The 12060-nt window shown below is 39.4% G+C and overlaps 1 protein-coding gene across 1 annotated transcript in view; it reads left to right on the top strand.

Annotated features, from left to right (window-relative positions):
- The window catches only part of MRPS6 (mitochondrial ribosomal protein S6), a 49624-nt gene that overhangs the window by 27565 nt on the left and 9999 nt on the right, over positions 1–12060 (top strand). The window contains exon 2 of the mRNA XM_067289776.1: positions 9340–9479. Coding sequence (XP_067145877.1) covers positions 9340–9479 — 140 coding nt within the window. The remainder of the gene's footprint in view (positions 1–9339; positions 9480–12060) is intronic.

Here is a 12060-nt window from a genome sequence, read left to right as displayed (position 1 = left end):
TTCCTCTGTATCCAAGTCCCTGGGCTTCTTATTCACCTCAAGATAAGTTGCTATTTCCTTGCTTTATCCCCTGTAAAAATCAGAACCCTAATTAAAGACCTGGTTTGGGAATGAGGTGTTATATTTATTTCAAATTGAGTCAATTTTGATCACTCCCCCAAACTTATTTTTTGTGACTTTTCCTCTATACCTTTTTCATTATTTCCCAAATCCAGTTCTAAAATAATACCATGCCTTTTTGTTCAGTAAGTGTTTGATGGAAATCTGAAATGGTCATCACATTCAAGAACACCTGGGTTCTCCCATTTGTTCCTTTATATCTGGAAAATTGTACTCTCTTAGTTACAGAAATCTCTGTTACTACCATATGTGCAATTTCCCCTAGACTTTCTCCCCGGTCAGAACTCCCAGACCGGCATCCAGAGTTCTCCAAGTTTGAGTTGCTCTGTCTCTGGAAATCCTGATTGCATTTACTGGTTACATGCAGGCCATTTTTAGTACCTGTGCAGCATGGCTAATGCACCTTCTGTTCACTTGATCTACCACTTTTATTTTTAGTTTGATCTTTTTTTGAAGAGTGCATATCCTTCAACAGTTGTACTCTGATTATGACAGCTTTTCCATGTTGTTTATGCTTTTACGGTAGTTGCAACTTTGCATCTTGCACGAGGAGTTCAAGTTTGTTCCCTAGGCAGATAAGGAACAACTGGTCACTAACTGTGTTGTATACATAGCTACTGTTTTCATTGATGTTAATTCTATATTTTTTCATGCTCTCCCATCTTCATGTATTGATTATTTTTTCATCTGTCTGCTGTGTCTTGTTGTGTACTGAAACAGGGTGTGACAATCAAATGACTCTCTCCCAGCTTCCCCTTGTTTCTTATTGTAAAGTTCCTCTTTCTTATGCCAGTGTTGATCTTGGCAGGTTCACAAAAGTCTTTCTATCATTTTCACTAATAAGTTTTTAGTGTTTAATTATGTATTCAGTGATGATAAAGACATTTTTTTCCCACAGTTTTGCTGCTTTTGACTTCCAGCTTTCTTCTGAACATAGATTTTGCGTTCTTTGATTTCCACCTCTCAACACATAATCTCAGAAGAACCTTTGTGTCTATTTAACAACCAAACGAAAACCTGATTTTCTGCTGCTAGTATCACATTGAAGGGAATCAGAAAACTGTCATGCTAATTATGATGGATTTCTTTTTGTTTACAATCTAAGGAGGTGTGCCCACTGAGTATAATGCTTTGTGTTAACCGAATGAGTAATGAGAAGAACTTGAATGCAGTCCTGACCCTAAAAATGAGTATTTGGTGTCTGTTTCCTTTCTGCTCTCTCAGGACTCTTTTCAGAGGAGCTCTGGTGGCTTGAGAAGGCTAGCATTCTGCTTTTTCTGTCTTTTTGAATTTCTGTCCTCTCTTGAGCAACCTCTGGCCAGCTAATTAGTTCGAAAATTGAGTAGTGGTGAAGAGTCTTTTTACATGGCTCTGATTCCAGCCACAGAGCTGTCTTTTCTGTTAGGACTGGGTGGATGGCTCCATGTTTTTGGAAGACATCAGCTTTATAAAAGCATTATTTCAAGCTGTTGCCAAGTCTCTGGTCTATCTCAGAGCTGCTAGGGTAATAGCATATGGGGCTTTACTAGTCCTCTTTGTAGCTGGTGAGCTCTTGTCCTTTTGGCCTCCAGTAACACAAGAAATTCTTCACCGTCAGAGTATTCCCCATTTTTTTTCTTTGCCTATTTTTTAATATGCTTGCTGCTGGTTGCCATGTGAGTTTTGTATGACTGATAAAAACTGCTCTAGTTTTTACTCTCATGCTGGTGGTGTATAGTAATTTCCCCTCAAAAACAGTGTTGGAGCTGTGTTGTACTACTTGCTGGTTACAGGTGTGCATTTGCAGCTTTGATCCTGGGGTAAAGCTTGATTGTGTACCCCCATCTGTTTCCCTTTCTGGAAGCTGGTGAGATGCTGAGGAAGCTTGTGCATTAAATAGCTTTCTGCTCGCTCAGATGTAACTGCATTCTCCCTAGGAGGGACTGAAGACAGAGTGGTGAAGAGAAACGGAAAAGCCAGAGGTATAAGGGAAGTGCATATAGCTGGTATTCTGCATACACAGACGGTGGTTTGTGTGACATCCAGGGCTATGTATCACTCCTGGGCACAGGGGAATAGTGGAGGTTTTAAATAAATTTAACTGGATTCTTTGTGGAAAGGTGCCAAGTTTGTGGAAAGGTGCTAGTTAACAAGATGTTTCTTCTGGGCAACTGCAAGTTTAAGAAATGGGGGATGTAGAGAAGTGAGGAAGTTTGATCTGTAGATAGTTGTCCTTCAGTTATTTTTTCTGGAGGCAGTATTTCAAGTAAAAACGCTTGGAAAGTCTTCAGTGACTTCCTTCCTCTTCCATAGCTTGTTAGGATGCATAAAGCTATACCTTCCCGAGAAGTGAGGTAACTACTCCTGACTGAATGACAGTGAACTAAGTTCACCAAGGGCGAACCCAGCTGAAAGGGCTCTGGCTTGGTTACGCACACAGAAGGAGGAACAAGAGCTAGAATTACATACCAGGACTTGTGCGCTCTTTCTAGCGCTTGCTGCACTCCAGCATGGCTATCTGGCACCAAGTTCATTTTCTCTCCATAGCCTGCACCCCCTTTTTTTTCTTTCCTTCTTTGCTTCCCCACATTTGTGGTAATAGAATTACTGCTGGCTGTTCAGGAAAAAATGTTGTGGCTCCTGGATTGGGAGCCAGACAATACCATTTCCTATGTCCTCAACTGGTCTGGCTCTGAGGCAAACCAAGGAACCTGTGTCTGTGGATATTATGGTTAGCAAAGGCTAGCCTATATATAGTTTGGCCGATGGCTTTAGGCAAGCTATGATAAACCATGATCTTTTTTGGAGAGGAGGAATGAGAGGGATTACAGTGACAAGCTTTCAAACCCAACAATTAGTTTATGTTTTCAAAGTACTCCCACAAATGGGGAGATTGAAAAAAAGTGTAATATTTTACAGTCCTTAATGTAGAAATCTGTGGCTTTCTTTTCGTGTTCGTTTTGTTTTGTTTTTAAATATATAGGACTCTATCTTAGACTTCATTGTGTTCAGAAACTGCGCGTCATGCTGGACATGCTGCCAGTCAGCGAATGTGCTGATCTGTTGACATGTATAAAAGAGACAAACAGCTTATGTATCTTTTGAGGATATGAGGGATGTAGAAGAGTAAGCTTCTCCGACAACATTTAACTTAAATATGCACAGTTATTAACAGAAGAAGGGGTATGTCAGACAGCTCTGCACCTGGACATACAGCTGTTTGTCTAAAGATGATCAATTAAGGTCTCTTTTGAATAGAGCTCCGTTTAAGGATCCAGCATGTTTTATGCAAGTAGAAAACAACTTGTAACAGTAAACTTAACAGTATTTTTATTCGTTGGCCTGACAGATTTCTCCTGTGATAATTGTCTGAGTGCCATGGTAGCTCCTGCAACCTAGCCACACACAGCAGGCACCGCGGGAGAAGGCTTGAATGGCAGATCCTACTGCTTTCCAAGAACGCATTTTCCAGCCTAGTGTTGGAAGCACTGCAGGTGCATTGCATTGCACAAAATATTCAGGCTGTTTGATTAGCTGCCCTTTGTCTCCTAACACTGCTTATTTCCATTATTAATGTAGGTAAGTAAAATCCTAATGGTCAGTGTCAGATGCTGATTTCAGAGGCAAAATCTTCCGGATAGCAGAAGGTGCCTGTTTCACAAAGGCAATACTTGTTTTTTCGTCTTTATTCAGGACAGACTTCTGGTATGCTTTACAGCATGATACTGTAAATATCACTAGCAACTGTGTATCCTACTTTTTGGCTTGTCTAGGCAACACTGAGATGCTGCTGCTATTACAAAGCTTCTATCATGAAATTGAGTATTTTACGTAAAAATACATGGGTTTTGAATCTGTTTGTCACTTCGAGGCCTGTTGGCTCAACCAACAGATTTCCCAGTGACCCTTCCTACTCCTTGAATATTGTTCAAAGCGGTAGTGAGAGAGTAATGTGCTGTAGCTGCTGCTTCCCAGTTCTTCACAGTAGTATTTGCTGGTCCCTCTTTTCCTTGGGTTTGTGGAGAAGGGGAACTGTGTGTGATTGCTTGGTAGTTGTTGTCATATAGACAGAGGAGGGAAAACAATGCAAAATACAAGCATATAGAGAAAACTAAGAATCCAGTCTTGGAGGAAAATACTTCTGTTGGTGGGATGCTCTCTAGGATTTGCTTTGATGAGTTATAGTGAGGTTAAGCTAATGATTCATTATAAACAATAAATCTACAAGACAGCACAGGAACAGTGTTTGCTACCTGCTTTAGGATTATTTCTGAAGGCTTTTAAAAGAAATGGTGCTGTCATGGGAAGAGAAGAAATCTGAGCTTTGTTATTAACTCCTAAAAAATTCTTAGAGTAAAATTTTCCCAGCCTTCAATCCAGAAGTAAGCATTGATAGGGCAGATGGTTGTTTGTAGGAACCTCATATCCCTAAATGCATTTGATGTTGCCATTGCTGTCTTATAACCACGTTCCTATTTTGGCTTTTTGTATGCACTGCTTCAGGTATCATGAAGTCTGCCTTTGTTTTTCTTAATGCGGTGAAATACCTTGCTGAAATATCCTGACAGTACCCTGCTCTTGGACCAGAACTTGGCTTTCAATATCTTACATATTGACTACATTTACATAGTAGGTCAGACTGTGCTCAAGCACTTGCATTTCTTCCGTTTGGAGCCTGTAACCAATGGTGAAAACAGGGACTAGGCAGCCGTTTAAAAAACAAAATATTTAATTTTAATAAAAGATGTAGAGAAAAGGGGCTTTTAAAAGTTTTTATATGTTTACTTTATCTAAAGAAAAGCATTGCACAATGGTGACCTAGACAGAATTTAGTTTTTCTATTTCCCTAGTGGGTTCTGATTGTCCATTTTAGCTGAGCAGCTCCCTGGCGTCTGCTCTGTGCAGAGGGTGTTTTTAAACCACACAGGTGTACTTTTGTTCTTGTCGTTTCCCAGGCTTTTGACTTCCCTTGTCAAAACCACCAGTTCTGTAAAATGTTTGGAGCTAACTGGCTGAATATCCCTGGCTAATAATTCGGGCTTTGTCCCTTCTCAGTGTTTACGTGTGAGTTGAAGAACAGCTTTTTTTAGCTGTTATTTCTTTTGTGGTTCTGTGTAAAATCTATGATCTATAGATTCAATCTATAGATAGATAAAGTGATCTATTTATAGGCTAGTATACAGTTGGTCATCCAATAGCTAACTCAGTGTGTAGTGTTTATAAATGTTACAGAACAGCTCTAAACTTAGGCTTCCAAGGTGAAATATTGGAATCACACTTAAAAAAGTGTGTGTGTTTACAGGTGTTTTAAAAAGCAGTCTTGAGATCAAGGAGATCTAGACAACTTATAAACTCTATCTGAAAAACTGGGTATGTAGGCAGTCAAAAAGCTGTGTCTCTTCAGCACTACACTGGGCATGATTGGGCATGTGGTATTTTTGAATATTCACTTCTGTCTGTGGATGGTAGTCCATATAGATGGTGGCACTGCAGGTGTGCACATGAAACCAGGATTTTTGATTTCTTTGTAGTAATAAGAGTGCTCCTGTGACCTACCTACCTTTGTCTTCAGTGCAGCAGGATCAAGGGGGGAGCTCGTCTACGCTCTGTGCTCCCGTTTATACCAAAGGCATACCTGGATCATTATATTACATAATTTCTAATCACAGGGCGAGGCGGGTATCTGCAAATGCTAGCTGATAGTACAGAAATCTGGACCACTGTCAAAAGGCTGTGTAAGTTAATAATAGTGCTGCATCAAATTCAGTGGGAGTTGGATTGGACCTGTGTCAATCCAGGAATCAAATATGCTATTTCACCCAAATATGCCATTATTTGAAAATAATCTTCACACAGAATGGATGCAACTATTCCATGCATTCTGGAAACTCATTGCTCCAAGGTGTTACTTGTCCCTGTGCCTCAGTGTGGGTGATGCTTCATTACAGCATCAAGAAATCTGTGCCAAGTCTGCCATAGTTGTCTTAGACCACTTATATATCATTTGAACAGATCCGGAAAGAGTTTTGGAAATACAGTCTGGGTAGAAATACAGTCATATGTTCCATAGCGATATATTTTTTAGGAGGGTTAGCATTGCAGTAATAAACTCTTCTGGTGATAATTATAATGATTAGTTCAATTTAAAAAATAAACAGTAAAATCCATGACCTTTTCTGAGGCCAGGCCCAATAGGAACTAATTTGTGATTTTTTTTTAATACTGTGTTGGACTAAATTTAAAGTACTGTATAACTCTTGTATATATTTCATTGATTTTAGTATGTAACGTTGTTTAACAATATAGGAGTTTTATTATTTTCCAGTGTATCAACAGCTTATATCTCATTACTTGATTGATTTGAGATTGAGTGTATTCTGAATCATGGCAGCTAAAACCACTGAAATTTTATTAGGTGCTGCATATTTCTTCCTAAATGAAAAGAACAAAAAAAAGTTTGTTGTGAAAAGGTAAGAATAGACCATTTTAGTCCTCCAACTTGGTATAAGATGACTCTTCTGCTTTGGCAAGTGAATTGCAAAGACCCGAGAGCATTTTCAAGAAAAACTGTAGTGTTTGTGAGCAGCCCTTTTCCTTTGCAGACAATTGTGGATCCAGTTATATCCAGTGGAACATATTCTTCTCCTAATGTCTTCATAGGAGTTTTTAGGAAGTCTCTTATTTTCAAGACTTACTAATGTAAGTGGAATGTATCCTCCCACAGGAGCATCCTGATAGTGGCAGAGACCTCTAGGCACAACTGTGATACAAATAATGACTAGGGATTTTTATGCTACAGAGTTCTAGAAATTAAGTCTTCATGTGGAAGGGAATCATGAGTGTTTCTGTTTGTCAGAGAAAAAACTGAGACCTGGGAAAGCAAGCAAACTTGGTAGTTCGTTTTGTCTTTCCAGTTTCAGTTATTATTTGTGTTATGATTGTTCCTGAGACTCTAATTATGGAGTGTTGAAGAGTACTCACTCAAAAAAGAAATGTTTTATCCTTAAAAAAAAAAAAAAAAAAGCCATATAATCCAGAAGTATTTTAGAAACAGGAGATGGGTTTAAAGGGGGGAGTGAAAGGATTAACATGATCAGCTTCGTGAGTTGATCAGCATGGTCAGTTGTAGCATCAACGTGTAGGTGCCTAATAGAGGGGTGGATATCTCAGAAAATCGGATTCCTGTAATATTTGTGGGAATGGCTTGCTTTGTGGCAGGAGGGCAAAAACAGTTTTAAGGAAGCTGAATTAGCTTTGCAAATGTTTTTTGGGGAAGGAGGTCCTAAGCATAAAAGATGCCTCCTGGAAAATCTAATGAGTGGTAATGGAGGCAACCACTCTAAGTCAACTGAAAATAATGTTATCCCTGATTTTAAGCTAAAACATCATTTAAATTAATACAGTATAATCCATAAGCTCTCTTAATAATGCCTTCATCCTAACTTTTCACATTATGACAAGAGATACCTTTAGTATTTGTCTGTTCTGAGAAACAGTAGTTACAATACACTGGAAAATTTTGGTAGGGTAGCGACTTCTCTTTACATGTGAGCGTACTTGTCTGGTCCCTGTAATGGTTTTACCACACAATCTACACATATACTGAAGAAAGAACAAGCGTTTTTGCTCACCTTGTAACTGATTAGGCGCTTTGTGTTGAAAATAATTTTCCCAAACAGTTTATGTAACTGCAAGAGGGGAGAATAAAATTTCTTACTGATAGTGAGGAGTAATATGTGCTGTCACATGGTTGACTCTTGCATGCCATAGGGTAATAAACACATGGGAACAAGAAAACATTTCAGATGCTCTGTACTTCAGGCCTTTCGAAGAGCAAGCAACCTTGCAAAATGTCGTATGTTGTACATCTCTGCTCTGCATTTGGAGGCTCTTTCATAACACTTTGTATCCTCAGTAAAATGAAAGAGAAACTTCACATGCCAGAGCATGGGCTGCACTGCATATTGTAAAATTCTGGTACCACATTTTTCACCAATTTCCATTAAGCTTTCTGGGCATTAAACAGCTCTTTTTCCTAGCTAAGTTTTGCACCTCTAGCCTAGGTTTAGGCAACTAACTTTCAGTCATCTTGTACATAAGGTGATTGAAAGATTACCCAAGTTTACTTCTGTCTGAGAAAGGATAGTGGAATCATTATGATGGTCTGATTTAACAAAATACCAACTACTCTGAAAATTAGCTAGCTATCCGTTACGTTTCCGTTTACAGTTGTTGCCATCTCACCAGACAAGTAGACTTGGGAATATATCTTGATGTGGAATGGGGGGGGAACAGGGAAGAAAGCCATACAGTGAGTTTTGTGTTTGGATGGACATCCATTTAGTTTCCTTTCTCTACAGGAGATTTGTTTTCTTGAAATACTTCTTGTCACTGAGTGTGTACCAAGTTTGCAGTTGTTTTCAAAACATTCTAGTTTGTACTTTATTAACATTTTCATAGATACTGTTAAGTGTCATTACTGAAACGATTCAGCACTCTGAAGAGCCCTGATATGCAGTAAGCAAGAAAAAGTTGCATCCATTTTACCTACTGGTTTTTGGCTGCCTGTCCCTCAAGCTTGTTTTTCTAAGAAGTGAAGTCTCTGCGTGTTAGACTAATTACTGCATTTCAGTTCCTTAACTCTTAAAAAGATTGGATGTTGGCTATGTAAAAGCAATGAAATGTGCAATGATTTAGCCAAGAGTCCAAATATGTATTACATGCTTGCAGTTGAAATGACTATATAAAATGAACATAGTGCTAATTGTTGATTCTGTATCAAGCCACAGACTACTGTCCTCTGCCCCCCCGCTGTTAACACCTGTTGTGGTGAACAATATTAATTAGCATCAATGATCCAGGGACCTTAAAACTGTTGCTGATTGATGACTGCTCTTTGCCGTATAAATTTACTTGCATCTGTGCAAGGTCAGGCAGAGTGATACCAGATGAGTTAAGTTCATTAATTATTTCCTTTTGCTGCTGTTGCTGTGGCCTGACTTGGAAATCAGTGGGAACTTTGCTGTTGCCTTAATTCCTAGAGGAATTGTTGTTTGTTCTTAAAAGTGTTCTTCCTGTATTTTTAGGGGGACGTCTGCTTGTACTTCCATTTTGCCATCTCATGTTATTAAATGATCTCTTCCAGCAGTTAGCTGTGCAAATACATGTGTTGATTCTAACTGCATAATAAGAATAACCAGATTTGTGTACATTTCTTCTTTTTCTTTTTTTCTTTTAAAGCCTGAGACTGCAGCTGTGCTGAAGCGCACTGTTGAGGCTCTTATGGAGCAAGGAGCTGTTGTGAGGAACCTAGAAAACCTCGGAGAAAGGGCTCTACCTTATAAAATCTCCAAGCACAAACAGCGTCACAGAAGAGGAGGGTATGCATGATGCATTATTCCTGAAAATATTTCAAATGCTTCTTTAAAATGTGCATGCGTAATTCTCATTGTTTGGTCTTCCCTGTGCTGTTTGGGAGTATGTATGTAACATTTATCACCTGTGTAAGGTGTTCTGTGGCTGTTCATATGTATATTATACTATAAGTATTTTGGGTTTGTATTTTGTGTGGGGTTAGCTTTTTGTCAGTTTTTAGTTGTCATATTATGAATAGTCGTAGTTCAGGCCTTCATATCTACTTCCCCCAACGTAGGCAATGTTAGTCTGTTATGTCATTTTTATGTAACTATTTTCCAAGCCAGTCTGTTTACTGATAAAAGCCTTATTTAATCTGCTGGCTACTAATTGGCAAAACTGATTCTTTTTCTCTGATGCATCTGAACTAAATGTTAATTACCACATATATCCTGTAAGACTTGCGTGTGTTTATGATACAGTTTTTATTGACGACCACCACCACCACGTAATTTGTGGGGGGGTATGATTTGCTTACTTGAGGAGAAATGAGTACGTCTATCCCGAACTGAGATTCTGAGTTAACATAGCGGCTAGCAGATTTCTTCTGAGATGGAGAACGAATGTGCTGTAGATCTCGTCCCCTGCTTGCTTACCCGCATGTTTTGTTGCTCCTTAGGACTACCTCTGCCATGAGTGCTGGCGCTCAGCAAGGATTGAGAAATGTTGCTAGGCAACCAGGATTGCACAGAGGCTGCGTACAACAATCAAAATAACAATTAGATACACACTTCTCCTAATCCTTTGACTATAGCTGCATGAAAGCTGACTGTTGGCCAGCACGCGAGCTGTCTTCCATGGTGTGCAGTTGGTGCGGGTGAATGTGAAGTGGCTCCAAAGGTGCGCTTTTAGGCTTTGCAGCCGTTCTTAGATCATCTCCCCAGGGCTGACTCACGGCTTCCCTCCCTCTTCTGAAGACCTCTTTATTCTCCTGTGAAGTAGGAATGGTGACAGCTGCCAGTTAGAGCAGACTGACAGAAAGGATAGAAGAAGAAATCCCTGTGATGTGCCTCTTACTTAACCAAAAGCAGTGGTGTCATGGCCATAACTGCTTGCACTCTTCCTCCATGGTGTCTGTAATTGTCTGCCTTCAAAACATCTCTTGATCCTGACGGTTGTGTTTTAGCGTGAAGTCCTCTTGTCTACACATGGAAGCTAATGAAAGCCTCCTCTCAAGGCAGAGTTATTAATTACCTCATTCTTCTGTTGGCGTAGAAGCATTTTATGAATGTTAAATTCTTTTCAGACTGCTTAAGCAGAACAGGGATCTGGTATTACACTGATTTTACACTGGGGAGCCAGGGCAGAGGGATTAAGTTCCATTAGTTTTGGATGCTGAAGCTGTGACTTCTACATTTTAGATTTTTTTCTAGAATACTTAACATGCTGTAACACGTCATTGCTTCGGACCGCAGTTCCCACTCAACTTGGGTGGCAGCACTTCTGCAGATTGGGTCTCGGGTTCTTCAACTGGGAAACCAGAAAAGGAGAACACAATAACCAATATTGCAGGAGTTATGTAGCAGAAATGAATGGAATCCATTCCTCCAGGGGATCTTTCAGATGCCTAGACTAGCTTAACTCTTTTAGTACAACAGATTACATGTTTAGTAAGCAGGAGGAGGGGATCTGCAGACTGCAGTGCTCTTCCCTGCAGAGTTCTCAGTGCAGGCTTATTTTGCATTCTGAATGAAGCAGGGTTCTAGTAAAAATAATTGCAATCATGTCTTGATACATAAGCATGAAGCAGTCAAATTAATGTCAGCATCGCTATTCCTCCTCCACCTGCCAGTTCAAGTCTCTCTAAGCATTTAGCAGTCATTCTGCTTGCCCTGGATTTAGCTCCTCTATATTTGAATACAACAGTTCTCTGCTCTGAATTGCTTGACTTCTTCAAAGGGAGAAGCTGATTAAGAGAGAGTACTACTGGAGAGAGTAGTTTTCTGTGCTTTCAACTGGAAACTCAGATTCAGGAGAAACAAGATATTATAATGGTAAGCAGCAGGCAGTTTTAGTATCTGGTAATTTGGGAGAAAGTATTTGTGTAGATTTTGTTAGGGAGATTGCAGTGCAGTGTGAGTGTGGTGGATTCCTGATAGACCATCTGATATTTTATGTGGTTGGGAGAATAACTTGGGATATTAAAGACAATCTAGGAGTAGGAAGTGAAAAGCCAGTTCTTTATCCACTTTGTAAAATTGCTGAGTTCTGCTTTACAGAATCTGTAAAACAAACAAACCAACCAACCTGACAAAAATAAGCTTTTAAAATATCTCAGTAAGTTAAATATGCACCTGTACTTACTAAGAGATCTAAGATCTTTCCTCCTTCATAGTGAATTTTTAATCCTGTTCCCTTCTTACCTGTCTTACCAACTCTTATTTAGTAAGACAAGACTCCCTTTCTTACCACCTCCCTGTTCTTACCCACTTGGTGTTGAATAGTATAGAGCGTTACAGAGTAATTTGGTGTAAATAGTGTAGTGTGTGTCACCTTTTCATTATTCTGTTCTTTTTTCTGAAGTAACCAGAACAGCTTCTGTGAGTG

This window comes from Apteryx mantelli, chromosome 1 (assembly GCF_036417845.1).
Source record: "Apteryx mantelli isolate bAptMan1 chromosome 1, bAptMan1.hap1, whole genome shotgun sequence".
Lineage (NCBI taxonomy): Eukaryota > Metazoa > Chordata > Aves > Apterygiformes > Apterygidae > Apteryx > Apteryx mantelli.
This window is presented reverse-complemented; position numbering and strand designations above follow the sequence as displayed.